This window comes from Bos grunniens, chromosome 22 (genome assembly GCF_055505025.1).
Source record: "Bos grunniens cultivar Pamir isolate PY7600 chromosome 22, Bosgru_T2T1.0, whole genome shotgun sequence".
NCBI classification, from domain to species: Eukaryota; Metazoa; Chordata; class Mammalia; order Artiodactyla; family Bovidae; genus Bos; species Bos grunniens.
Genome location: NC_141186.1, coordinates 57799842 through 57826920, shown reverse-complemented (window position 1 = coordinate 57826920; position 27079 = coordinate 57799842). Strand labels below are relative to the sequence as shown.

Sequence of the window (27079 nt, the reverse complement as noted above, 5' to 3'; positions counted from 1 at the left end):
TCCTGTGGGAGTACACATTAGTAACAGGCGTCTCTGGGTTTCAGGATTTCCACGGAGCAGTCGTGAGGGCCTTGGATGAGATGGACTACGAGGGCAAGGACCCGGTGGGCCGGGAGGAGCTGAGACGCGGCCTGAGTGAGCTCCCGGCCATCCACGACCTTCACCAGGGGATCCTGGAGGAGCTGGAGGAGAGGCTGGCACACTGGTGAGCTGCCCCGGGCCCCCACCCCCACCCCGTTGCCAAGGGGAATGCTGGGGAGGGGCGGGCAACCCCGCCCCCCGACCATGTAAAGCGGCGTCTCCATCTGACGGGCCGGGGCGCCAAGACACGGAGGTGCCTGGTCCCTCGCCTGCCGCGGGAGGGTCCACCACCCGGGATGCCCTGCCGGCGCTCACCGTCACGGGGGCTCGAGCCTGAGTTCTTGGGGCCCCGTCCCCCTCTCCTTGACTGCAGGGAAGGCCAACAGAAGGTGGCCGACGTCTTCCTGGCCCGGGAGCAGGAGTTTGCGCACCACGCCACTCACATCCTGCAGTTCGACAGGTACCTGAGTCTGCTCGGGGAGAACTGCCTCCACGCCCCGCGGCTGGCAGCGGCTGTCCGAGAATTTGAGGTGGGTCCCTTGTTCGTCCCAGGAACCCGCTCTCAGGATGCAGGGGTGGGGATGGGCATGGAAGGGCTTCATGCCAATCGGGTGGTCAGACCTAGGGGGGTTGGGGAGGAGAGGGTGACCCAGCAGAAGGGAAAACCCGGAACATCCCGCCCTGGGCCATCACTGACAACTCCACGAGCACTGGCCATGGGGAGGGTTTTAGCAGCTGTTCTCCTGTCCCGGGAGAGAAGCACAAAGCAAGCCGGGGCCCTAAAGCCATCGGAGTGAGCAACAAATGGCCACCAGCTGAGGATCCAGTAACCGCTAGCTTCATGGACTTTTCTCTATCGCTAACGGGGCTTGGAAGAGACATATTACTGAGTGTAGGTAGCAGTGTGTGAGCCTGAAGGAACGAACTGTCAGAGTGGGGCAGAGCTAATCTGAGAGGACTTCCTGGAGGAGGGGACCCTGGTTTTGGAGATGGCTCGGCCCGGCTAGAAGACATGGCTGGGACGTGTGTGGCTGGGCTCACATGGGATGCCGTGAGTCCGGAGCCAGGGGCAGGGGTCCCTGATGGAGTTTCGTTGTCCTGGTCTTGGGATCAGCAGAGTCAGCAGGGAGGCGGCCAGAACGTGAAGCACCGGCTGCTGCGGGTGGTGCGACGCCTGTTCCAGTACGAAGCGCTCCTCACAGGTGGGCCCCAGGGGGGCAGAATGCAGAGGCCGGGCGGGGAGAGCGGAGGGGCAGCACCTGCGGAGCGGCGGGGGACACCCGGCCTCCCACTGTGGCTGGACGGGAGGGCAGGGCGCAGACGCCGGGTGGGGAGAGTGAAGGGGCGGCACCCGCAGAGTGGCGGGGGACACCCGGCCTCCCACTGTGGCTGGACGGGAGGGCAGGGCGCAGACGCCGGGTGGGGAGAGTGGAGGGGCGGCACCCGCAGAGTGGCGGGGGACACCCGGCCTCCCACTGTGGCTGGACGGGAGGGCAGGGCGCAGACGCCGGGTGGGGAGAGTGGAGGGGCGGCACCCGCAGAGTGGCGGGGGACACCCGGCCTCCCACTGTGGCTGGACGGGAGGGCAGGGCACAGAGGCCGGGCGGGGAGAGCAGAGGGGCGGCACCCGCAGAGTGGCGGGGGACACCCGGCCTCCCACTGTGGCTGGACGGGAGGGCAGGGCGCAGAGGCCGGGCGGGGAGAGTGGAGGGGCAGCACCTGCGGAGTCGCGGGGGACACCCGGCCTCCCACTGTGGCTGGATGGAGGGCCAGGGCACAGACGCCGGGCGAGGGGCAGCACCTGTGGAGCGGCAGGGGACACCCGGCCTCCCACTGTGGCCGGACGGGGCAGGCAGGGTCTCTCAGTCCTGCCCCCCACCCCTGGGAAGGTGCCAGGCACCCAGCCCACCCCCTTCCTCCCGCTGAGCTCCGGACCCCCGCGGCCACGTGGAAACTTGCTTGAGAGTGCCCAGCTGCTGCATCTCGCTGCAGCCTCTCCCAGCCAAACACACAACGACTCTCATCTTCCCCTGGTCTGCATTTCCTCCCTGGCTTCTGTGGGTCTCGTTTCCCTAAGTCTGCTCTTATCACCAGAGCCCTCCTGAGTCAGCGGATGTTTTCCCCTCGGACCTGTTGGCCCTCTCTGTGGCTTTGTCACTGACCGCTTCCTGCTTCTCGAAGCCCTTTCCTCCTGGGCTTCTGTGACACACGCTCTCCCTCCTCCTTCTGACCTCTCTGACTCTTCTCACTCTCCTCCTCATGACTCCAGGAATGTCAGTGTTTCTTGGGTCTCAGCCCCAGATCCTCTTTGCTTCCTTCTCTACAAACTGTCCCCTGGGAATGTCATCCCCTCCCTGAGCAACTGCCCCCCAAGTGGACAGAGAGCCCCTGGCCCAGGAGCTGACGCTCTGCTGGGGAGAAATGGAACTGCACCCATAGAGATATGCGTGTAACCCAGAAAGCAATCAACCTGTGAAAAAAGACATTTGGGCCAGGAGATGGAGGGTTTGTTCATCTAATTCAACCAGGATTTATTAAGCACCTACTGTGTACCAGACTCTGTGCTAGAAACTGAGGACGTAGAGGTAAATTCAACAACCAGAGTCTGTGACACTATGAGCTTATACTCAAACAAGCAAATAAGGAATTAAAAATATATTATGTCCGTGATAAGAGCTCTCAAGAAAACGAAGGCAGGTTAAGGGCATTCAGGGGAACAGGCTGCTGTATTAGATCCAGGCGTCAGATGAGATTTGTCTGAGGAGGTAACACTGAACAGAGGTCTCAGTGAAGTGAGGGCACGAGCCATATGACCATCTGAAAGAAGAGCGTACCAAGGGGAAGAAATTGTAAGTGCAAAGGCCCTGGGGTCTGAGCAAACGTGGCACGTAGCAAGAATGCCGACCCTGCCCCAGTGAGCGAGCGGCGTGGAGAGGTAGCTAGAGTGAGACCAGCCTGCGTCGAGCAGTTGTGGGTGTGAATGTGTTAAGGGGTCTTGCGAGTCACCCTCTGCCGAGTGGTGGTCACATCTGTGTCCCCCCAGCAGACTGTGTGCCTCTTCAGGCCTCGCATGGCACCAGGCACACAGCAGCGCCCAGTCGGCGTCTGTGGATGAATGAATGGACGGCCAGCGGTGGCGGGCGCCACACTGGTGGTGGTGCTGAGGGCCCGGCTCTGTGCCCGCGTGTTCTTATAGTCGGGCTGACAGGAGAGAGGCGGTTCCCCTCGTCCTTCTGGAAGTCTTCCTCCGTCTCTGGAGACTGAGGGTCTCCTGTTGTGGATCCCAGGGGGCAGGCCTCACCCGGGCAAACTGACTCCTGACTCTTGTTCCCTCTGCAGACTATTTAAATAACCTTTGCCCAGACTCAGCGGAGTACGACGACACGCAGGGTAAGTGTGCGTGTGAGCCCAGAGAAAGCGGAGCTTCGGGCCCCCCATCCCCCGGCTGTGGACTCCACCCCAGTTCCCAGGCGCACAGCACGGCCCTCTCCCTGCTGGCTGGGCATGCAGGGGCCAGGAGGCCTCCGGGGCTGCTGAGTGATACCCCCTTTGCCTCAACTGTGGGGACTCCCTGGGGGGTGGGCTAACATCCAGTCAGAGGAGGAGGAGAAGGGGCGTGGCCAGAGTTTGGTGATAGGGGGGCGCGCCGGGTCTAAAAAACCCCCTAGACTCCTGATTTCCTCCCCGTCCTGTGTGGCCATCACTGCATACGACTTGCCAGGGTGGTCTCTGTGTTGACACGCTCCACACACAGCCAGGGAAACTGAGGCACGGAGGGGTCACACTGCTGTCAAAGGCACTCAGGCAGTAGCGGCCAAGCTGGGGTTGGGCCAGTGCCCTCACCAGCCATGGGAGGGATTGGTGCTACCCCAAGCATGGCCCTGCAGGGGGACTTCCGGAGCAGGAGGCGAGCAGGTGGCAGCTAGCCCGGCCCTGCCCAGGAGGTCCAGTGCTCTCTGCTTCTCTCCTCAGGTGCGCTGACCCTCATCTCCAAGATCACAGACCGTGCCAATGACAGCATGGAGCAAGGCGTAAGTCTGGCCCCGGGCACCTTCCCCGTGGGTGCAGGTGCCAGGGCCCCCTCCACCCTGCCCAGGTCTGCTTTGTGATACCCCCACTTCTTGATGAGGGGCACAGGCCATCATGTGTCTCATGGGATCCTGCAAAGAGCCGTGGTTTCTGGCCCTGACACTTGCTGTGTGACTTCAGGCCCTGCGTGTCCCTCCCCGAGTCTCCGGTTCCCCATTTATTTGAACAATGAGGAGGGCTGCAGACTTGCACAGACCGGAAAAGTAGCGTCCAGACCCTGGTCTGAGACATCTACATCAGCACCCGGGGTGCTCTGTAAACTAGAGATTCCTGGACATGCCCTCCAGTCTTGCCAACTGGAACTTCTGGGGTAGGGTTCAGAGATAGGCAGTTTTAACAAGCACCCCAGGTGAATGTCTGGCCCACACAAGTTTGAGAGCTGCTCATTCACGGGACCACGTGAGCTCTGAGCACACGCCTGATTCTGACGGTGTGTAACTTCATTCGGGAGACACTGATCAGACGTTTACTGGGTGTCTGTCCGAGATGGTCAGCTTTATCCCACCTCCCAACTCTGTTCCAGTGGTTTCCATGGTTACTGGTGTCTACATTTTTTTCCTGCTCCTTTAAGCTGTCAATAAGCTAAAGCTGTGTGTTGGGAATGATTCTGAGGCTGAGTCCTGGCTCGGTGAGGAAAGTTCAGTGATTGATTAGTGATGTCTGACACAGGCGGCGGTGGGAGTGATGGTGGTGTGTGTGCCAAGCCGTTGCTTGGCTTTGCTGTGGCAGGTGCACAGAGCATCCTTACAGCGAGTCATCCACAGGTAGAAAAAGGGGAAGGGAAGTAACGTCTTTTGGACTCCTGCTGTATGTCAGGTCTTAGGTTGGGATCTGGAGTTACAGAGATAAAGCCATGAGTCCTGGCCCTTGAGGAAGTCACTGCTTAGCAGAGCATTTAAGACATGGACATGAAGAATCATGATAAACATCGTGAGAGAGAGAGAAAGTGCTATAAGTTTCAGAAAAGGGTTTCATCTGTCCCCTGGGGATGCTGAGATGCGATGATACGGAAGGTGCCCTTACAGGGAGGACTGTACGCATGCCATGAAGGCACAGGGGGCCGAGGTGGTCCAGGCAGAGTGCCTGGATACAGGCGTGAAGACGGGAAAGCGCCAGTGTGTCAGAGCTCAGAGGGTCACCCAGTGAGGCTTTAAGATGGGGCCAGTGTAGGCGCAGTTGGAAAAGAGTTTGGGGGGAGACATCAGGGTAGCTGATGGAGGAGTCTGCAAGCCTGGAGTCTGAAGCCAGCGGGGTGGGAAATCCGGTGGGTCATCGGGCCCTCTCTGCTCCCCCGATGTCCGGGAGCTCCCTGCTCTTTGGCATTTTGTATAGACAGTGAGATTTCCCTCAATGTAGCCAAAATACAGAGGCGCTTGGGAGTCTGTGCAGCAGATGTAGCAGCAGATGGACCGGGGGGTTCCCACTTGCTGTTAGGGGGGATGTCTCTGCTTCCAAAGAGAAAAACCCGGTCAGGAAGGGCCGCGTCTTCCCTCCCACGATGAGCTGTCATGAGTAGACTAGGTTTACAGTTTGGGCTTCCCAGGCGGCACTAGTGGTAAAGAACCCGCCTGCCAGTGCAGGAGACATAAGAGACGCAGGCTCGATCCCTGGGTCGGGAAGGTCCCCTGGAGAAGGACATGGCAGCTCCCTCCAGTATTCTTGCCTGGAGAGTCCCATGGACAGGAACCTAGCAGGCCACAGTCCACAGGGTCGCAAAGAGTCAGACACAGCTGAAGCAACTACACACACACGCATGAGTAGTTTATAGTTTAGGGGGAGAAAGATCACAGAAAATACTACTCTTAATTTCAGATGAAGGGCACATCCTGGCAGCGTGACGTAGGACTGTCGATGTGAACCGTGATTGCCTGGTCAAGGTTGTGCTGGTGGGATTTCTGCATGTAAAGCTCCACCCCCAGCTGCCGGTCCATACTGGTTGGAGGAAAGTGTCTGTGTGCAGCCTGCATGTAAGGAGTAGGGAATTATGCTCCCTCCTCTTGAGGAAAGAGTGTCTACCTAAATTATTTGGACATCTTCTGCAAGGGAGATTGGTCTCTTCTCCCTTGTTTATTAATGTGTTCACCAGTTCTAAATTAATTTATACCTAAATTATTTATATCAGTAAGAACTCACAAACATGTTATGTTTGACTTCTGATCCCATGCACTTGATTTTATTTCTCAAATTGTCCCAGCTTTGGCCATTAGGAGTTGGCCAGTTGGTTCCTGTGCCCCTTTCACATGCCCCCATCAATGTGGCTTTGGGTGGGGATTTTTATTTTGCTTAGTTTTTGAGCACTTCCTTGCTTCCTGGCACTATGAGATGCTCCATGTTCACGTTGCATGTGTCCTGCCCCAGTCCTAGAATCAGCTGTTTCTCCAGAGAGCCTTGGTTTGTTTAATTGGATAATGGTTTTAGAAACCAGGATGTGGGCATGGTATGTTCACTGCTACTGGAGTATCATTTCTTCTGATTCTGTCAGCTACAGAGCAAAGACTTACTGTGTATTTACTGTGTATATACTCATAGGAATAGCCGTTTCTGTACATAGCCATCTGTGTTAAGCTAAATATGAATGTCTTACTGAGTCTTCAACTTTACTTGTTACTCCTCCCCTGGCTTCTCTGTAAATTTCCCCTCCCAAGAGGAGTGTTGGAATGGAAACCTGGCTCCTAGCATCCAACATCCATTCATTTAATTGATCGATTTACCTTCCTTTTTAAAAAATGTTTTTCCTGGGTATAGAAATCTGGGTTGACCAGAACTTTCATTCAGTGCTTTACAGATGCCACTCCACTGTCTTATATCCTGCCTAGTTTTGGAGAAGAAATCTGCTGCAGTGGTTATATTTACCCTCTTTATGTAATGGGTCCCGTTTTTACTGGCTGCCTTCGAGATCGTCTCTTTACACTTGACTTCTAGAAGTTTGACCATGATGTCTAAATATGTGTGTTTTGGAGAAGTAGTGGCATGTATCCTGTTGTGATTATCAAGCTTCCTGGGCTTGTGCTTTTTGTCCATTAATTTTGGAAGTTTTTCTTGGGTGCTCGGTCCTTCCCTTGCCCCTCAGCCTGCACTCTTACTTTCTCTTTTTGTTTCAAGGTGGTGAATCTCAGCTTGAAAAGAAAGTGACAGTGAAAGTTGCTCGCTCAGTCGTGTCCAACTCTCTGCGACCCCATGGACCGATAGTCCATGGAATTCTCCAGGCCAGAATACTAGAGTGGGTAGCCTTTCCCTTCTCCAGGGGATCTTCCCAACCCAGGGATCGAACCCAGGTCTCCCAGATTGCAGGTGGATTCTCTATCAGCTGAGCCACAAGGGAAGCCCTCCCCAGGTTCATTCATTCGTTCCCGAGCTGTGTTCGATTTGCTGCTAAGCTTGTTCTAGGAATTCTTCGTTTCTGATAGCACATTTCTTACTGTTCACATTTCCGTCTCTCGTGTGTCTCCGTCTCTACTGAAACTCCCTCTGCTCGTGCGTGCTGTCTTTTCCGGCGGCCCCTCTAACATGATTAGTCGTAGTCACTGTGATGTCCCTGTCTGATGGCTCCGGTATCTGTGTCACCTCACATTCTGGTTTTCTGGAACACTTTATGTCTTGAAAATGGGTTAGGGTTCTCCCTTGCTTTGTGTGTCTCCTGTGCCTGATCGAACACCGTTATGTGCAGAGGGACTGTAGACCCTGTGGGAAATAGCATCTACCTTTAACAGTGGATGTGTCTGTTTTTCTGCTCAGGCCGGTCACGTCAAGGGTGGGAACTGAATCCGTGCGGTCAGTAGTTGAGCTGAGTTTAGGTTTTGTCGTCAGACGTCCCCTTCAGACCCCCACAGTCATGCTCCTCCGGAAGGTGGTTGCTGTCACCTGCTGCTATGTGTGGGACCCGAGGGCCCGGGGGCTTTCCCTGCTGCGTCTTCTGCTTTTTGCCATCTCTGCACCACGGAAGGGACCTCTGCGTCCTTCCCCTCCTCGGGGCTAGACCACTGCGTCCTGTCACGCAGGGCTCGTGGGTCACGGCTCCCGCGGACAAGCCTCAGTCTTAAGGGGGGCCTGCGAGCCTGGCACGCTCTCGGCGTTCCTGCCCCTCCTTCATGGGCAGCCAGCCTCTGCCGTGTACCAGTGGCGGGTCTTGGGCAGGTTTCTGCTTTGTCTTGGTGTGTGATCCTGCACCTCAGAGGTCACCCACCTCTTCCTGGAACAGGCACCTCGAGCTGCTTCTGCCCTTGCCTCGGAAGCCATGGGCTCCTTGCCTCAGGGTCTGGGAGTGAGAGAGTAGCCTCACCTCCCACGGTGGTGGAGGGTCTTATAGGAGAAAGGGCCCTGGGGAAATGGGCTGGGTTTCGTGCCAGCCCCACAGTTGGCAGCCTGCACCCCTTCAGCACCAAGAGGGGATTCTCTCTGCCCCCACTCTTCCTTGAAAGCACCGGGCAGAAACTCCTGGAAAGAGCTTGCGAGGGCCTCCACATGCCCCTTGGGTCTGGGGCTCCCTCTATTCTAATACTGTCCCACCGGCCCACACCTGACCTTTAAGAAGCCATTAACATTTTAGCTGCTTTCTTCTCAAGCTTCTTTATGCTGACCACCTCCTCCCTGTGTGTTGCCAGAGGCGATAACTCATTCATCTCCTGTGTCCACGGTGGGGTCCTGGGGACCCCGCGCTCCAATAACTATAAGCAGAGTTCTGCTTTTCTAGATGATGTGATTCTTTTTTCTCCCTGTTAGGGTGGGGGCATTGTTTTCTTGCAGCTCCTGTGTCGTAACCAGAGGTAGAATAACTTTTACACGTTTTCTGACGGGTAGGATTTTATGCCCTAAACTGATCCTGATGCTGGGTAAGATTGAAGGCAGGAGGAGAAGGGGGCAACAGAGGATGAGATGGTTGGGTGGCATCATGATTTTGTGCAAACTCTGGGAGATGGTGAAGGACAGGGAAGCCTGGTGTGCTGCAGTCCATGGGGTCGCAAAGAGTCGGACATGGTTTAATGACTGAACTGAACTGGGGACGGTGTCGAGGCCTTTTCAGGGCATTTTCTCTGCAGTTTTCACCATGTTCGTTGACTTTAGACCCAACCCTGCGTGAGGTTCAGGGTCATCGCCCTTCCAGCACTCCGGGCCGCTGTGACAGGGGAAGGGCCCGGGACCGTACGTGTTGTGAATTCTCAGTGAGCTCCTGGGCGCACTTGTTTCTTCAGGGAGCCCAGAGCGTTTCTTCGGCAGGCACTGCATTTTCTTGGTCACTCTGTCTCAGTAACCGAGCTCTCAGCAAAGGGTTTAAGCCCGCAGAGCCAGTCTGGCCTGAGGCTTCTGCCACGTGGGTTATTGCAATCTGGATGCTCCGGGCGTTACGGGGGACACAGGCTAGAGCGGGAGCAGTGGCCCCCAGATAAACGGGTATCGGACGGCATAGCGAGGCCAAGGGACCATCTCCACGGCGTGCAGACAGAGGGCACTGTCACAGCCCAGGCCCGCAGGGACTAGTTGGAGTGCCGGGAGCCCACACGGTGGCATCTCGTGGACCCAGGCTCGGTTCCCGGTCCCACCAGCGACAGGAAGTCGGACTGGGAGCAGGTCCCTCCTGGGCTGCGTTTCCTCCTCCGAAGTGGAAGCAGGGCCGCCCACTCCTTACAGAGGAGATGAGGGGCCCTGACCATCTTGCCCTTGCCCTGCTCCCGCCCGCAGGAAAACCTTCAGAAGCTGGTCCACATCGAGCACAGCGTTCGGGGCCAAGGGGATCTCCTCCAGCCAGGAAGGGTGAGTGCCTCCACCACGGAGGGCACGGGCAGGCAGGTGGGTGAGGCCCTGATAAGCCCCATTGTTCAGCTGGGCTGGCCCCAGACGGGCCTGGCCGCAGGTGCCCACAGGCAGGGATGGAGGGGGGCAGGGGGAGGGGAGGGCGGGAGGGCAAGGGCTGTACTGGGCTCCGCAGGCCCCTGGCCGTCTCCCCTCGGGCTTCCTGCTCTCAGGGCCTTTAGAAAGCAGTGCCATTGGGGTTCCATGTTCCTCTCAGAAGAGACACCAGTATCCTCAGTTTAGTCCAGTGGCTGGGAAATCATCTCTCAGGAACCCCAACGTTTTTTAAAAGACAGATTTACCCACTTTAAAGCTTCCAAATGGAAAACACAAAACTCAGCTCAAGAGTAGTAAAAAAAAAAAAAAATGTATTCCTGACCCGTTCCGGTCCTCAAAGGACAAGCAGCAGGAGTGAGAGATGGTACTTAGGTGTAAACCCCACCCGGCGTTTTGGCCAGAGGCCTCAGCTTAGTGAAGACGATCAGACATCTGTTTGTATCCTCCAGAATTGAGGGGGCTGTCGTAACTGTTTGCAGGTCTTCAGCCACTGTAGCAAACTGGCATCTCAGAGGCTCTGTTCTCATCGGATGCCCATGGCAGCAAACCAGGGGCCGAGTCATTGTTGGGACCACTCTGTGGCTGGCCCGCTGTCTGGGTTGGTGTGGTTCAAAGAGGGTGCTCCCCAAAGGCCAGATGCCCGTCTCCAGGGCTGCCCCACCAGGCGTGGAGCATGGCTCCTGGGCAGGGGGCTTCTGCCATGAGCCGCTCACCCGAGCTCCGGGAGGCACCGTAATTGGTTTCCCGCTGGACGGAGCAGAGGGTCAGCCTGATCACCGAGGTCTGCTTCTCTGCTCACAGGAGTTTCTGAAAGAAGGGACGCTGATGAAAGTAACAGGGAAGAACAGACGCCCCCGGCACCTGTTTCTGGTAAGTACCCGGCCTCCAGTCAAGCCCGGACTACAGGTTCTGTGAAGCATTTGGGGGCCGTTACCCGAGGATGGCAGGAAGGCCGTGGAGACCAGAGCCGACCCCTTAGGGCGAGGATCGTCCAGGAAAGCGGAAAGCTGAGGGCTTAAGCCTCTCCCTCGGGTATTACTTGAAAGATTTCAGGGGAATGTTGTGACGTATGATGTCATTATTCACGTGCCCCTCCTAAAACCAGGAGGGTCTTAAACTTGGGGTAACTGTTCAGCTGCCTTATCTGACATGTGAGCCACCAGAGACCCAGAAAGGAGAGTTGACCTGGCTGGCCCTCCTAGCAGGTCGGGGGCGGAGGCCCGAAGGAAGCCAGGGCTCTGAGCTGAGCCCGGCCCTGTCTACAGTGTGCACAGGACAGGACAGAGGGACGTCCTTAATGACGTCCCAGCCCAGTCTGGAACACCAGGGCACGTCCAGGCCTGGAGGGGAGTACCAACTCACTGGAAAAGACCCTGATGATGGGAAAGATTGAGGGCAGGACAAGGGGACGACAGAGGGTGAGATGGTGGGATGGCATCACTGACTCAACAGGCATGAGTGTGAGCAAGCCCTGGGAGGTGGTGATGGACAGGGAGGCCTGGCATGCTGCAGTCCATGGGGTCGCAGACAGTCAGACACGACTGAGCGACTGAATGACAGCAGCGGATGCTGAGCTTTACGCAGGTCCTGGCCCCCGTCCTGAGCCCCCGAGGTGTTTTGCCTGTTAAGTTCTCCTCTCTGCTAGAAGTAATTTTTCTCTCTGCTCCTCTACCATTCGCTGTCAGTTTTTGTTCCTGCTATTACAGTCTCCATTCACTTTGTTAGAATTGTGTGCAAAGTAAAAGTGGAAAGGCTCCGAGTCAGTGGGTAGGAGTTCTCTCTGTTGAAGCACCTCCTGTGTGCTGGGTGCTGGAACCCAATAGCTAAGGGTCCCTTTCTCTGCCCTCAACCTCCAGTGTCCAGGGTAAAGATTGAGTTATGAGAGTAGTTTGGGCAGAATCTCAGGGATGGGCGGGGGGGATATGGAAGGAAAGAGAGGATCCAGGAGAGTGGGGAAATAGGAAGGTGGATGGCACAGGGGCAGCTGGCATTTGTTGAGTGTTCTCTGGGTGCTGTGCCGTATGCTGAGTGTTTTGTATATTTTTTTCCCTGGGGAAAACCGTACCCGCGTTAAGCTTGGAAGGAAGGATTGGAGTTTTGTCAGGCGGATGAAGGAAGAGCATTTCAGGAGCAGGAACAGCAGAAGCAAAGGGTAGAGGTGTGAGGAACACGGTGTGTCTGGAACACCTCTGTTGGCCTGGTGGAGTCACAGGTGCAGATGGGCGCTTTCACTCGTAGGGCTGGCAGGGTGTGGTGGTCTCCAATGGCCCTGCCAGCTGGGGGGCTAAATTCCAGATTGGCCTCACAGTCCTGAACAGGGGAATTGCGGGCCTGGCTGGAAGCGTCTCATCCGCAGCTGCCTGCCAAGGTTTGCTGAGCTTCTGTGGCCTGTGCCCCGGGGCCTTGGCCCGGCCTCACTGGTCACTCAGCTCCATATAAAGACCAGAGGAGCCAAGTCCAGAGGCTCTTCTCCCTCTGCTTCATCCTCCCCACCACCTGTCACCTCCCCTGAGAAGCCCCCACTCTGGCAGGCTGGCGCTGCCGTGCAGGGAGGCCATGTGGTCCTGGACCATTCACAGAGCCCTGGGTGCCGGTGGCGTTGCCATGGCAGCAGTGGCTCCAGGGGTAGCCGCAGAAAGGCGGGGTCACCGTGGTGACACGGGTGGGTTCCCTAGGGATGGGCGGGGTGTGGCCACCCCCAAACACACCACCCTGCACGCCCTGGAGGCACCTTTATTCACTCGTGATCCTGACCCCTCCACGATGAACTCTGTAGACCTGGGAGGGGGGAGTCTAGCCTGTCTGTGGCTCGGTTCCCCCTCTGCGCCTGCCTGAGGGGACGGTGGGGCCCGAATTGAGATCCTTCCTGCCAGGGGCTCAGCCTGGCCTGGCCAGTGGTTCTTGTCAGTGTTAGAACAACAGAGCCGGACAGGGCTTGGAAGCTTCCTCTGGGCCGGGGGTCGGCTGGCCCCCTGTTTTGTGGAGGGAGGTCTCTGGGAGTGCAGCCTCACTCGTTCTTCCTTGAGTGTCTCTGGTGCCTACTTTTGGGAGACGATGGCTGAGTCAGGCAGTTGAAGCAGAGACCATCTGGCCCACAGAGACTGAAATACTTCTTTCTTTGTTGTTCAGTTGCTCAGCTGGGTCCAACTCTTTGCGACCCCATGGACTGCAGCACACCAGGCTTCCCTGTCCTTCACTATCTCCCAGAATTTGCACAAACTCATGTCCAGTCGATGATGCCGTCCAACCATCTCACCCTCTGTCGTCCCCTTCTCCTCCTTCCTGCCTTCGATCTTTCCCAGCATCAGGGTCTTTCCCGATGAGTCATTTCTTAGCATCAGGTGGCCAAAGTATTGGAGCTTCAGCTTCAGCATCAGTCCTTCTTCCAATGAATATTCAGTGTTCGTTTCCTTTAGGATGGACTGGTTTGACCTCCTGGGAGTCCAAGGGACTCTCAAGACAGTTTGAAAGCATCAACTCTTTAGCGCCCAGCCTTTACGGTCCAGCTCTCACATCTGTACATGAATATCTGGCCCTTTACAAAACAGTTTGCCGACCCTGGTCTGTTCCAACTCTGTTCAGACAGTGAGGCCCTGAGAGAGGAAGGGCTTGCCTGAGACTGCACCACGGCTCAGTGCCCAGGCCAGTCCCAGAAGCACCAGGAGAGCCAGTGGCAGGAAAACTCGCCCATCCCGCCCCCTCTGCAGACGCTGTCTGCGGGCAGAGGAGCGCGGACCCTGAGTTCCCGCCCCCTCTTCAGACCCCGTCTTCCTGATCCCCTTTGGCTCCCACGCATGGGGCCTCCCCGGGGGCCACTCTCCCTTGATGCTTGTAGTGAAGTGGGGGTGGTGGTGTTCCCCACTTGGCAGATGGGGCGGCTGAGGCCCCGGGGAGCGAGACAGCTTGTCTGGAGCCACTCAGCTCCAGCAGAGCAGGCTTGGACGGCCCATAGCGCCACCTGGAGGACGCCATCGGCTCTTCATGCTGTGCACTTAGCCAGACAGAAACACTCTCTCTGAAGGCAGAGTGGCTTAAGTTTCTGCATGTCTGCCCTGCTTCGGGGTGGCAAGCTTCAGTTGTTCATTCAACAAACCTTAATTAAGCATCAGCTGTGTTGCTGGAGGTGCATCAGTGAATGGGCTTCCCTGGAGGCTCAGACAGTAAAGGATCTTCCTGCAATGCAAGAGACGCGGGTTCCATCCCTGGGTGGGGAAGATCCCCTGGAGGAGGAAATGACAACCCACTCCAGTATCGCGATTCTCCAGGCAAACACAGGAGCCTGGCGAGCTACAGTTCACGGGGTCACAGAGAGTCGGCCGTGACTAACGCTATCTAATTTGCAGTGAACAGGACCCGCCAGCTCCCTGTCCCCAAGAATCTTCCCCTTCCCTCCCTCCCTTCCTTAACTCTGCTTGTTAGAGGCTGACTTGATAGAGAGTTCATCAGTGTTAAGTGTATATGTTGGTGTCTGTCGACAGCTGCATATTGACATGTGACCTGCTTGGGTCGACATACGGAGCATATCCAGCCCCACGGAAGTTCCCCAGGGCACCTCCCCTCACTGTCCCCCAGGCACCCGCTGCCCTTACTTCCATCAGTGCAGATGAGCTGTTCTGGAGCTTCATGTACATGTTGTGAAGCCACGTGGACTCCACAGTCCGGCTTCTTCTCGCTGGTGTGTCTTGGAGGCTGAGCCCTGTCGTCAGGCGTGTTCTGTCTGCCCGCTGGTTGCTGTGTGGCTGCGAGCTGTGAACGTGCCGCAGTTCACAGTTCCGTGTCCTGATACCCACTGATAGGTGTTTGGGTTGTTTCCCTTTGGAGTGGTGCTGGATAAACCTCATACCGACATCCCCGTCCCGGACTTCCTGTGGGCATGTGTGCGTTTGCTCCTCTGTGTCCATGTGAAATTGCGGAGAAGGGGTCTCCTGTTTCAGCCCAGAGTGCCCTTGCTCCCCTGGTCCCTGGGAATGCGAGATGCTTGTGTTCAGTGAGGCTCCAGGACATGCCCAGCACGTGCCTTCTGGGCCTAAGACACGTCTGACGGGGTCCCCTCTCCCCAGATGAGTGATGTGCTGCTGTACACGTACCCCCAGAAGGACGGGAAGTACCGGCTGAAGAGCGCATTGGCGGTGGCCAGCATGAAGGTAAGAGCCCAGGAGCAGGGGCCCTGGGGGTGGCGGGGGCCCTGGGGACGAGGAGACACATCCCTGCCTGTGGAACTCACAGCCTGCAGATGAGGAGGACCCCAGCTTGTGAGTTGCCCCAGGATTCTGTCGTCGGGAGCTCAGGGAGGGTGGGATGAGGGAGGGCTGCCCGGAGTGGATAATATTTGGATAAACGCGGAAGAGAGACAAGGAAGGGGGTCCATTGGGGGAGGAGAATGCGGAGAGAGGAAGCAAGCAGACGTGTGTTTATCGATCGTGGTTAAGATATCCGTAATGTACGTTTGCCGTTGGAACCGTGTTTTAACCGTACAGTTCGACGGCATCGAGCGCATTCACGGTGTACCATTGCACCGGCCATCCCCAGCACTCTCTTCATCTTTCCAGTCTGAAGCTCTGTGCCCTTAAACTCTTTAATTCTCCCCCTCTCCTCCCCCAGGCATTGGCAACTACCATTCTACTCTTTGTCCCTATGAACTCAGCAGCTCTAGGGACCTCATATAAGTGGACTCCTAGGCGATGCTTGTCCTTCTGTGACTGGCTTACTTCACTTAGCATAACAGCCTCAGGGTTCGTCCACGTGGTCGCAAGCGTCAGAACCTCCTTCCTTTTTAAGGCCGAATAGTGCTGCATCGTGGGTGTAGGCTAGCCCACACTTTGTGTACCCATCGTCCATCCGTGGACACTAGAGTGGCCTCCACCTTTTGGCTGCTCTGAGTAACGCACGCGAGTGTGCAAATGCCTGTTCAAGCGGCAGCTATTTCTTAAGAGAGGCCGGCTCAGCTGGACAGTCTCGTGGGTGAGCTTGGAGAGACAGGACGGTGTGACCGGGTCAGGCGTGACCTCACTCAGTGTGACCAGGGTCCCAGATACGGGGCTGGTTGGAGCTGATGGGGATTTTCAATGAGCCGGGAGTTTTAGGAAGGTAATTCCCGACCATCGTGGGGACTGGGTTAGAAAGGGAAGCACCGAAGTGGGGGAATGGGGTATGTGCGGGCTGTCACTTGGGAGGGTGGAGGGCTGGAAGGGAGGAAGAGCTGAAGGCGGCCTGCAGGGGGCTGTCTCCCTCCCGCGGCCCCGACCTGGAGAAGGGTGACCCTGCTGACCCGGGAGGATCTTCCCCTTTTGGGCCAAAGCATCCGTCCGCTCAGGAGTCTGACAGAGGCCGTGCTGGAGGGTGCCCACTGGGCAGGTGCTTGTCCAGCACAGTGGGCTCCGAGAAGGATGCCTTCCTGGGGGTCAGCGGGTGGCCACAGAGTCAGAGTCAGCAGCTGGGCTCCCACTGTGCACACACGCACACAGAGACACACACACATGCACACACACAGACACACACACCCCATCTTCCAGGTGAGAAAGGTTTGCCCTTCGCAGTGAGGAAGCTCAGGCTCAGAGTTGGGCGGTGGCAGGACCCCTCCCGTGCCCATCCTGAGGGCCGCTCCTGGTTTCCAGGTCAGCCGCCCTGTGATGGAGAAAGTGCCCTACGCCCTGAAGATCGAGACTCCCGAGTCCTGCCTGACTCTGTCTGCCAGGTATGAGGAAAGGAAGGACCGGGGGAGTGTGGGGCAGGATTTCGCACGTGGGAAAGGTTGGAATCGCAGACGCTGAATGTGTTGTCAGTTTTATTTTGGTGTCCTTTTTGGGTAAATGACTTTTGTTCCGTTATTTCTTGTCCGGTTTTGGACAGTCATGTGGCGAATCTGATAAAACCATGGCTTCTCTCCCCAGAAAACATGTGCATACACATAAAATTTTACGTGGAATCTCAGGGGTTTCCAGAGCCCATTGCTTAAATATAACAATATCTCCTTGTTGTAAAACTCTACGAATCATTGGGTCTTTGCAGCAGTAAGAAAGGTCAAAGCCAGTGAAAAGTGCATGGTGCACCTTAGCTCGTAAAATAGTCTGTGTTTAGGCTGCCAGATCTGGAGAGTGTGAGAAACATCAGAGGTGAACACTCATCGATTTATTTTCCCTTTTACTTTTTTGGGGGTGAGGCCTTTCTATCAGAGATGGCTGTTTTTTCCCAGGCCCTCAGGCTCTGCCCTGGGGTCCCCATTTTGTTGGTTTCTGGCAAAGAAAGAGTCCCCCTGCCCTTTTTCCAGGAGAAGACCAGCTGGAGCTGGGATAGGGGCTCGGGGCTCAGAAACCAGGAAGGGGGCTTCTGCCAGGAGCTGCTCTAGGCACGGTGGCAGGGTTGGAGCGACATCTAGTGGGCTCCGTGAGAATTTCCACCTGGCGGCTGCTCGGGGGCATTGCCTCTCAGGAGACCCTGCCAGGCCCAGAGGGGAAGGTGGGATGTCTGCGCTCTGAATGAGTGAATGACTGGGAGGGCGTGTGGGAAACTGAGGAGGACAGAGAGAATGAGATAGTGACAGTTGCCAGCATCTGCCCACTGCCCCCCAAGTGGTGCCTGGCTCTGTGCCCCCGGCCAGCACACCCCTCCGAGAGGGTGGGACCCCTTGCTTCTGCAGTGCTTTGTCATTGGCAGAGTCCTCCACCCCCACGTGTCATCTGGTCCCTGCAGCCGCCCTGGGAGTTAGAGTGTTTGATGTTCCCACGTTTACAGGCCAGGCCCAGAGACACCTCACAATCGAGGCTGCCTGCTTGGAAGCAGACATGCCGCTGTGCAAGTCTGGCGGGTGGCCGGGCCGGGGTTTCAGGTGTGGGGTGGGGCGTGGCGGGGGCTTCGGGGACGTGGTCTACCCCGAGAGGGTGCATGGCCCTCGTTCAATCAGGCTTGTACCTGCAGCTCCTGTGCGGAGAGGGACGAGTGGCACAGCTGCGTGAGCCGGGCCCTCCCCGAGGACTACAAGGCCCAGGCGCTGGCCGCCTTCCAGCACAGCGTGGAGGTGAGCGGGCCTCCCTGGGCCCCCGCGCACCCGCGGGGTCGAGCACCTCCTTCCACCGGGGCACCACTGGGTCCTCCCCGCGGCCCAGCTCAGGGCGGTCCCCGTGCAGCCCAGAGCCTGGCCCCTCCGGCCCATTTCTAACTGAGCTCGGCGCCCTGGAGGGTGCGGTGGGGGGGTGGGGTGTAGAGTGGAGTCCACCTCACCCCTCTGTACACACACACACCGCCCTACAGGAAGGGGGGCGCCGGCCCAGCTGGTCTCCTGACCCCGCTGCCCGCCTGACTCCGTTGCTCCAGATACGGGAGAGGCTGGGGGTCAGCCTGGGGGAGAGGCCCCCGACCCTTGTGCCGGTCACGCACGTCATGATGTGCATGAACTGCGGCTGCGATTTCTCCCTCACCCTGAGGCGCCACCACTGCCACGCCTGCGGCAAGGTGAGGCACGGAGACGTGCGCGAGGGGCTGGGGACCAGGGGGGTGTCCAGCGGCTGCTGCGGGTTGGGCCCAGGGTGGGGCGTGAAGTTAATTCACCTTTTACTGATGCCCTCCCACCAGGGCTCCAAACCCAGACCCGTTCCACTCCACCACCCTGCTTCCCGCAGGAAATTGTAGCGGATGGGGTTGTTCTCCCGGGAGGAAGAATATCCCGTCTTGGTTAAGGGTGCAGGCTCATCAGAAAACAGAAAGCTTACGGCTTGGTGATAATAGTCAGCAGAGTATTGTAGAGACATCCCTGGTGGTCCTCTGGCTAAGAGTCCATGCTCCCACGCAGGGGACAGGATTCAGTCTCTGGTCAGGGAACTAGATCCCTGTGTAACCAAGACCCAGTGCAGCTAAATAAAAGCTAAATTAATTTTAAAAAGCTGTATTGTATATGTGAAAGCTGCCAAGAGAATAGATCTTTAAAGTTCTTAGCACAAGAAAAATAATTTGTAAACTATGTGTGGTGATGGATGCTAGCTAGACATTGTGGTGATTTCACCATACAGTCTCCCTTGATATCCACGGGAGACTGGTTCTAGGATCCTAGGATCCCCGTGGATACCAAAATCCAAGGATGCTCATGTCCATTATTTAAAACAGTGTAACATTTGCATGTAACCTACACACATCCTGTAGCATACTTTAGATCATCTCTATATCGCTTATAATACCTAATGAATAGAAGTGCTGTGTAAGAAGTGAAAGTTGCTCAGTCGTATCTGACTCTTCTGCGATCCCGTGGACTATATATAGCCTGCCAGGCTTGTCTGTCCATGGGATTCTCCAGGCAAGGAATACTGGAGGGGGTAGCCTTTCCCTTCTCCAGGGGATCTTCCCAACCCAGGGATTGAACCCAGGTCTCCCACATTGCTGGCGGATTCTTTTCCAGCTGAGTTACAAATGCTGTGTAAATAGTTATAAATACAGTGTAAATTCCATGCAAATAGTTGGCAGCACGTTTTGCTTTTGAAACTTTGTAGAATTTTTAAAAATCTTTTCGATCCATCATTGGTTGAATCTGTGGATATGGAACCCGCAGACATGGAGAGCCAACTATATTACATACACTGAATCACTGCATTGTATACCTGAAACTATTAATAATATAATGTTATATGTCACTTCTATTGGGCTTCCCCGATGGCTCAGTGGATAAAGAATCCGCCTGCATGCAAGAGACAGAGGAGATGCGGGTTCAATCTCTGGGTCAGAAGGATCCCCTGGAGAAGGAAATGACAACCCACTCCCATATCCTTGCCTGAAAAATCCCATGGACAGAGGAGCCTGATGGGCTGCAGTCCATGGGGTTGCAAAGAGTCGGACATGACTGAGAGACTTTCACTTTTCACACAGAACTTTCATTTTATTAGGTATTATAAACAATTATAGGTATTATAATATTAGGTATATAATACATAATATGTATTATAATATTATATTAGGTATTATAAGGTATTTGATATTATATTAGGTATCATATGCTACAAATATGACATTTGGTATTATAAGCTACAGTCCATGGGGTTGCAGAGACTTGGACATGACTGGGCACAAGCATAAGACAAGAAATCATTTTAAAAATAATAAAAATATATATAATTTTTTTAAAATTATACATTAAATATATATTAAATTTTTAAAAAATAAAAACTATATAATTTTTTATATACTATTTTATAATTTTCTATAATTTTTTAAAAAGAAAAACAGATAAGCACCTGCAGAGGAGCATAATAACTCTGCTCAGAGCACGAGGCCCTCGAGGAGGTGGGGGCGGGTCGGCAGAGGGGTCGGACATGGTCCTCTGCTTGGGCCGGGAGGGTGAGACCCTGTGACCCGCGGGCCCCCCATCTCCCCCAGATCGTCTGCCGGAACTGCTCTCGGAACAAGTACCCTCTGAAGTACCTCAAGGACCGCATGGCCAAGGTGTGTGACGGCTGCTACGGGGAGCTGAAGAAGAGGGGCGGGGACGCCCCAGGCATTATGAGAGGTACCGCGGACCACCCTCCGCTTCTTCCCCACACGGCCTTTCCCAGCCGCTTTCTTGGGGGTCTCTGGACAAAATGCTGCCCTCCAGGAGGAGGCAGGGTTTAAACCCTGCTCTGGAGCACCTTCTCCCCGACCGTTGGTTCTGTAGAAAATCCAGAGGTGCCCCCAGAGGAAGGGTTCCATAGCAGCTGAGTCTGGGTCCATGTGTCTGGGATACGTGTCTGTGTGACATGTCTAGGTCCACGTATCTAGGACACGTGTCTGGGTCCATGTGTCTGGGACACGTATCTGGGTGACATGTCTTGGACACGTGTCTGGGTCACGTGTCTGGGTCCATGTGTCTGGGTCACGTGTCTGGGACATGTGTCTGGGTGACGTGTCTGGGTCCATGTCTCTGGGTCACGTGTCTGGGTCCATGTGTCTGGAACACGTGTCTGGGTCCATGTGTCTGGGATACGTGTCTGTGTGACATGTCTAGGTCCACGTATTTAGGACATGTGTCTGGGTCCATGTGTCTGGGACACGTATCTGGGTGACGTGTCTGGGACACGTATCTGGGTGACGTGTCTTGGACACGTGTCTGGGTCACGTGTCTGGGTGATGTGTCTGGGTCCATGTGTCTGGGTGACGTGTCTGGGTCCATGTCTCTGGGTCACGTGTCTGGGTCCATGTGTCTGAGTGACGTGTCTGGGTCCATGTGTCTGGGTGACGTGTCTGGGTCCATGTGTCTGAGTGACGTGTCTGGGTCCATGTGTCTGGGTCATGTGTCTGGGTGATGTGTCTGGGTCCATGTGTCTGGGTGACGTGTCTGGGTCCATGTCTCTGGGTCACGTGTCTGGGTCCATGTGTCTGGGACACGTATCTGGGTGACGTGTCTGAGACACGTGTCTGGGTCCATGTGTCTGGGTCACGTGTCTGGGTCCATGTGTCTGGGTCACGTGTCTGGGACATGTGTCTGGGTGACACGTCTGGGTCCATGTGTCTGGGACACGTGTCTGGGTGACATGCCTGGGACACGTGTCTGAGACATGGCATGCTGGGTCCGTGCGTCTCCGTGACGAGGCCAGTAGGCAGGCACTCAAATCACTCTGCCCAGCGGCCCTGTTTTCAGGCCTGGGTCCCCTGCGGCCCTCTTGGAATGAGGATGTCGAGATGGAGACCAGAGGCGTTGTGGTCGGGGAAGGGGCTGAAGGTCCTCGGATAGCAGAGCTCGAGGTGGCTGAGAGGGCCTGTGAGCGCCTGTGTTCAGGGTCGGCCAGAGAGGGAGCAGGGTGGATCTTGGGCCTGAAACCAGAGACTCCCCTCGGTCACCTCCACCCCAGGGCTGCCCGGGGCCGTGGAGAGGACTGCTGGCCTCTGTAGACACGGGGAAGAAGGCATAGCCAGCATCGGGAAAGCCTGCCCCCACTCCAGCTCTGTTAGCGGGGCGGGGGGGGCACCCCTTCTCTTGGGTCACACGGAACCCCCACCCCACCCCACCCCACCCCTCGTGGCCGGGTGCCATCTCAGGAGGGCCGGGAGCTCAGGTCTTGGAGGCGCCTGTGTCCCCTGCCATGGGCGCAGACGCTCACCTCCCTCCCCGCGGCTTGTCTTGCTGCAGAGCGGCCCCTGAGCATGAGCTTCCCCCTCTCCTCCGCCCGCTTCTCGAGCAGCGCCTTCTCGTCCGTCTTCCACAGCATCAACCCCTCGGCCTTCAGGAAGCAGAGGAAAGTCCCGTCAGCCCTGACCGAGGTGAGGCGGGTATAGGGCTGCCTTCCTGGGGGCCAGGGGGATTTAGAAGGTTTTGGGTCCTCAGACCCCCTGCCCCAGCCGGACCAGGCTCTTGAGGACACGTTAGAGAGCATCCCTCATGGGAGGCGTTCTGGCTCGTGCTCACAAAGGCCGCCCTGAAGCATAGGCCGTCTCCTGGGTGTGACCGAGAAGACCCCCGCTGGTGGCAGAGAACAGGAGCCCGAGTGGCTGTCAGAGGTGCGGGGAGACACGTCGGCCCCCCAGCCTTGACCCATCCCCAGATGCACACAGCGCTGCAGCACTTGGGTCTAAAGCCGCTCGGCCTGGCTCAGCCCTCCCGAGTCTGGTCCCCTCAAACCTCATCCCTGTCTCATCCTGGGGATCCCACACAGGCTCAGGTGGTGGGCCTCCTAAAGGCTGTAGGACTCTTTCCAGGAAACCTCAGAATTAGCCCAACTCAATTCCTTTCTGCAGACAGAACCAGATTATTGACTGTATTCTAATCATAACCACAAACAAATGTGTGCCCGTGAATATACAAGCCGTCAAAAGAAGACTGAGCAGCTGTTACCAAGTATTTTTAAATATTCATTATTGAATAGCAGGTGGCAAGGGTCAAAAAGTGTTAGGGATGAAAATTTTAAGTGAGTATGGTTCTATCCATTAGCTTGATTCCTTTTGTATTTTAAAAATCGTGGAAGTTAACACTTACGTGATAACAATTTTTTTTTTCAAAAGGACAGAAGAATGTGTGATGAGAATTGAGTTTCTCTCTCTCCCTCCCCAGACTCCTTCAGTCCCACCCCTCAAAGTTAACTGCCGTCAGATTTCTTACGGATGCTTCCAGAAATGTTTATGCATATACATAATTAAGATAGACGATCATAGATCCTTTTTTTAACTCAAAAGATGATACTCTGAATCTTCCATACATTTCTTTCACTTTATCTTTGATATCATAATTTCACATTAGCTTGTCCACACAAATCTCACACTTCTTACACTGCATGGCTGTCTCCTCACTTATTAACTAGTCTCTTGCCACAAATTGAGAAAAGACCACCCTCTCACTCCCACAGTCCTGTCAACAGGAGCTGAACTCACGGAACCTGAGTGTGCCATGGGTACAGAGTTTGAGAACCACTGTTCTCACCTTTCAGGCATCAGGCCACCGTGATCCAGGTGCCGTGTGGACCTGCCCCAGGCCATGTTGGCAGGTTTTGCCCTAAGCAACACCTTTTTATTACTCAACGCGGACTACACCGTGGGCTCCGCAGCAGCCCCAGGAGCAATGTGTCCCCGCCTCCCGCTACTCTCTCCCCCGCCCCCAGGAGCCCCACCCCAGCAGTGAGACCTGCTTCCCAGGGGACAGTCTGCTGGAGCGCTGTCCCGGGAGCATCAGATGGGGTCAGATCGCAGACTCTGGGAGCTGCTCCGGCAGGTCAGCTGTGGGGAGAGGAGGCTTGTCCGAGTTAGAGGGGTCCTGGGGACCCAAGAGGGGCAGGTTCCTTGCCCGGTACTTCTCAAAACACCTGGCTGGTTGTAGCTTCCTCTGCCTACGCTGGAGTTCCCTGACCTTGAGAACATTTGCCAAGAGCTCTGAGTTCTCGGCCTCTCTTCAACTAAGTCAGAACTTCATCTTTGGTAGATCCCCCCCCACCCCCAGTTCCTCTGGGTCTCAGTTTCCCCACCTATGAACTGAGAAAGTCAGATGACATTATTTTGTAACCTGGCCTTCTTGCTCTTGTATTAAGGTGAATGTTTATGGAGCACTTAACTGTGGGTCAGGCACTGTATCTGACCGGTACCTGTCTGACGTCCTTTGATTCCAGTTTAACTAGTCAGGACACTGAGACGTACAGGAAGTAAGTGGTCTCACCTCACCCCTCTAGTGATTGCTAGGGTCTGTGTTGGAACCCGAGATGGGTCTTACTCCAGGCCTGTGATCTTAGCCCCTGTGAGAGGCGTGTTCAAAAGACCACACCATTGATACTACTGAAAGAAAGTCAAGTCGGTCTGTGTCCCACTACAGACCCCGTGGACTGTAGCCTGCCAGGCTCCTCCGTCTGTGGGATTCTCCAGACAAGAGTACTGGAGTGGGTGGCCATTTTCTTCTCTAGGGGATCTTCCCAACCCAGACATCAAACTCGGGCCTCCCGCATTGCAGGCAGACGCTTTACCCTCTGAGCCACCAGGGAAGCCCCGATGCTACTAAGAGGTGTTAACAAACTCATTAGGCAGGAGATCATACAACCTTTTAGGGAAACAACTTAAAAAAGAAAGGATCCCCTCTTAAATGTGAGGGAAAAAGTAAGCTGAAAAGCATAAGAACCAGTTTTATGAGGAAGAAACTTTCACCCAGATAGATACCTGCAGTTCTGTGATTCGGGGTCCTGGGCTGAGACGAGAGAACCAGGAATCTGCCTCACCGCCAGAGGGCAGCCTCCTGCAGGCACTTTTCGACTCTCGGGTCTCGGGTCCCTTCGTCAACCTTGTCTCTCAAACCCGGCCCCGTCATGCGGCCTTTGAGGGGCCGGATGCACCGCGAGACCACCCGAGCGCCCCGACTCCAGAGCGGCACGAATGCCCCGCCGGCCGGTTTCAGTGTCATTTAGGTCCCGTCGGAACCGTGTCCACCCGCCGGAGCCTTGACCGCCCCGCTTGCTTCCCTCCGCCAGGTGGCCGCCTCCGGAGAGGGCTCCGCCATCAGCGGCTACCTCAACCGGTGTAAGAAGGGCAAGAGGCACTGGAAGAAGCTCTGGTTCGTCATCAACGGCAAAGTGCTCTACACCTACGCGGCCCGTGAGGTAGCGTGGTCCCGCCTTCTCTCCTCTGCTGTCGGGGGCCGGGGGTTAAGCGTCGCCTCACACCGGCCGCGTGGGGCCGGGCGCGCCGCGGGCCTGCGTCTGGCCCCCGCTCGGCTGCCACGGCGGGCAGGTCTTCTCTGAGGGCGCCACGCGGGTGCACGGCCACGCGTCTGTCTCTCCGAGGAGCCGGCCGTCCCCTTGTGGGCCCAGGTGGTGCAGCGGGCAGGGCCGGTGCCGCGAGGCCTTGGCACGTCCCCGGGGTGGGTGGGGGGCAGCAATCGAGGGCGCTGCCTCAGAGAGAGCGCCTTTCTGCCCTCCGCTTCCGTTGTTCGCGCGGGAACCCAAGAGCCTGAGGAAAATACCGTCCTCTGTGTCTGTGCACCGGCCAGGGAACCGTATTGCTTCGTGCATGGCAGCTCTTTACTAAAGAAGCCCGACGTTCATGTGTATCACAGCATCTTAGACTTTCATCTGCTACAATGCAGCGGGGAGAGGGTCCTGGTGCAGCCTGCTTCTGCAGCAGAGAGGCGTGAGCGCGGCTGCGCGGCAGGGGGCGCTCTGGTCCTGGCTCGGGCTGAACCCGTGGGATACAGAGAAAGATTTACCAGGTCCAGACCCCGCTGTCTATCTGATGGTTTCCGCAGGCGAAATCCGCTTTGGAAAACGGGCCTTCAATGCATTCTCCCCTCCTGCAGAGGGTGAGCACATTCTCCCCACGAGGATGAGCACATCACCACAGGGCGGGCCCTTCTCCCCTGACCACGGGTGCTGGCGACCGGGCAGAAGGCATGTCCCCTGTGGGGGCGTGAAGCTCCCCTCACGAGGAACCTGCAGCTGTGGCGGCTGCAGTCAGCCCCGCCGTCCAGGATCCCAGACACACAGAGGGGACCCCTTGTGGGCCTGAGGGACAGGGGTGCTGTGTGAACTACACCCTCCCCGAGGAGGGGTGGCCTCTGAGACCTGGGTTCTGGGAGAACTGAGTGGACACTTTGTGAGACTTCTTCACAGCAGCGCTTGAGGGGGGTGCACAGGGGTGTGTTGTGGGTCCCCGAGGTGTGGAGAGCACCCAGCTGTCCTGAGAGCAGGCCCTTCCTCCACAGAGCATCTCGTGGAAAACACGCTTGGGGGATAAAAGCTATTGACAGTTAACCGACCATCAGAGTGAGGATCCTGTCTGAGAATGGAAAAGCCAGACGGTCTATGTCCCGAGCGACGGTTGTTGTGGAAGTGACAGTGTGGGTTGGTTTTCAAAGATGGATTTCAGGATGCTTCCACTTCTTCAGAGAGAGGAACTTGTATAGTTGCTCAATAAGCCTAAACCAGTGACAGGCCAAGCTTTCAAATTCCATCAAAAGACGGAGACTTGGTAACGTGGATGGGCAGATTTCACTGTCTCTACTGCCATGCAGCCCCATCACGTACCCTGAGGTAACCCAAAGCTGATGTAACTTGCTACTCAGCATCAGCCCTGGGAGAGAGTGCTTGTCAGAAATATATAGGAATCTTTTACATTTTTCCAATATTTTGTTATGTAGTTAATATATTATTACAAAAAATTTCAAACATAAAGAAACGGAGGAATTTTGATTATACAGTTAACATTTTACTGTAATCAAGTATCTGTTAGTCTCTCGTCCATCTTGCTTTCTGATGCTTTTCAAGTATAATTCCCCCTGAAAAGCGAATGTGAAAGCCACTCAGTGAAAGTGGAAGTCGCTCAGTCCTGTCCTACTGTTCACGGCCCAGGCCAGAAAACTGGAGTGGGTAGCTGTTCCCTTCTCCAGGGGATCTTGCCAACCCAGAGATCGAACCCAGGTCTCCCACATTGCAGGTAGATTCTTTACCAGCTGAGCCACCAGGGAAGCCCAAGAATACTGGAGTGGGTAGCCTATCCCTTCTCCAGGGGATCTTCCCAACTCAGTAATCAAACCGAGGTCTCCTGTGTTGCAGGCGGACTCTTTACCAACTGAGCTGATTCTACCTAAGAGTTCAATATTTGTGTATCTTTTTTTTTCTTTTGAAGTACAACTTTTATATGAGGA

At 55.9% G+C, this 27079-nt stretch overlaps 1 protein-coding gene across 8 annotated transcripts in view; it reads left to right on the top strand.

The window, feature by feature from the left end:
* The window catches only part of FGD5 (FYVE, RhoGEF and PH domain containing 5), a 121771-nt gene that overhangs the window by 90113 nt on the left and 4579 nt on the right, over positions 1 to 27079 (top strand). For 3 of the 8 annotated variants that reach the window (XM_086368735.1, XM_086368740.1, XM_086368739.1), the window contains exons 6-19: positions 45 to 205; positions 455 to 611; positions 1196 to 1283; positions 3421 to 3471; positions 4054 to 4112; positions 9847 to 9918; positions 10816 to 10884; positions 15075 to 15158; positions 16629 to 16708; positions 17929 to 18028; positions 18262 to 18462; positions 20371 to 20500; positions 22100 to 22230; positions 24909 to 25037. In XM_086368735.1, coding sequence (XP_086224861.1) covers positions 45 to 205; positions 455 to 611; positions 1196 to 1283; positions 3421 to 3471; positions 4054 to 4112; positions 9847 to 9918; positions 10816 to 10884; positions 15075 to 15158; positions 16629 to 16708; positions 17929 to 18028; positions 18262 to 18462; positions 20371 to 20500; positions 22100 to 22230; positions 24909 to 25037 — 1512 coding nt within the window. Of the gene's footprint in view, positions 1 to 44; positions 206 to 454; positions 612 to 1195; positions 1284 to 3420; positions 3472 to 4053; positions 4113 to 9846; positions 9919 to 10815; positions 10885 to 15074; positions 15159 to 16526; positions 16709 to 17928; positions 18029 to 18261; positions 18463 to 20370; positions 20501 to 22099; positions 22231 to 24908; positions 25038 to 27079 lie in introns of those variants that run through there. The other 5 variants (XR_015151886.1, XM_086368737.1, XM_086368738.1 and 2 more) reach the window with 5 other exon arrangements.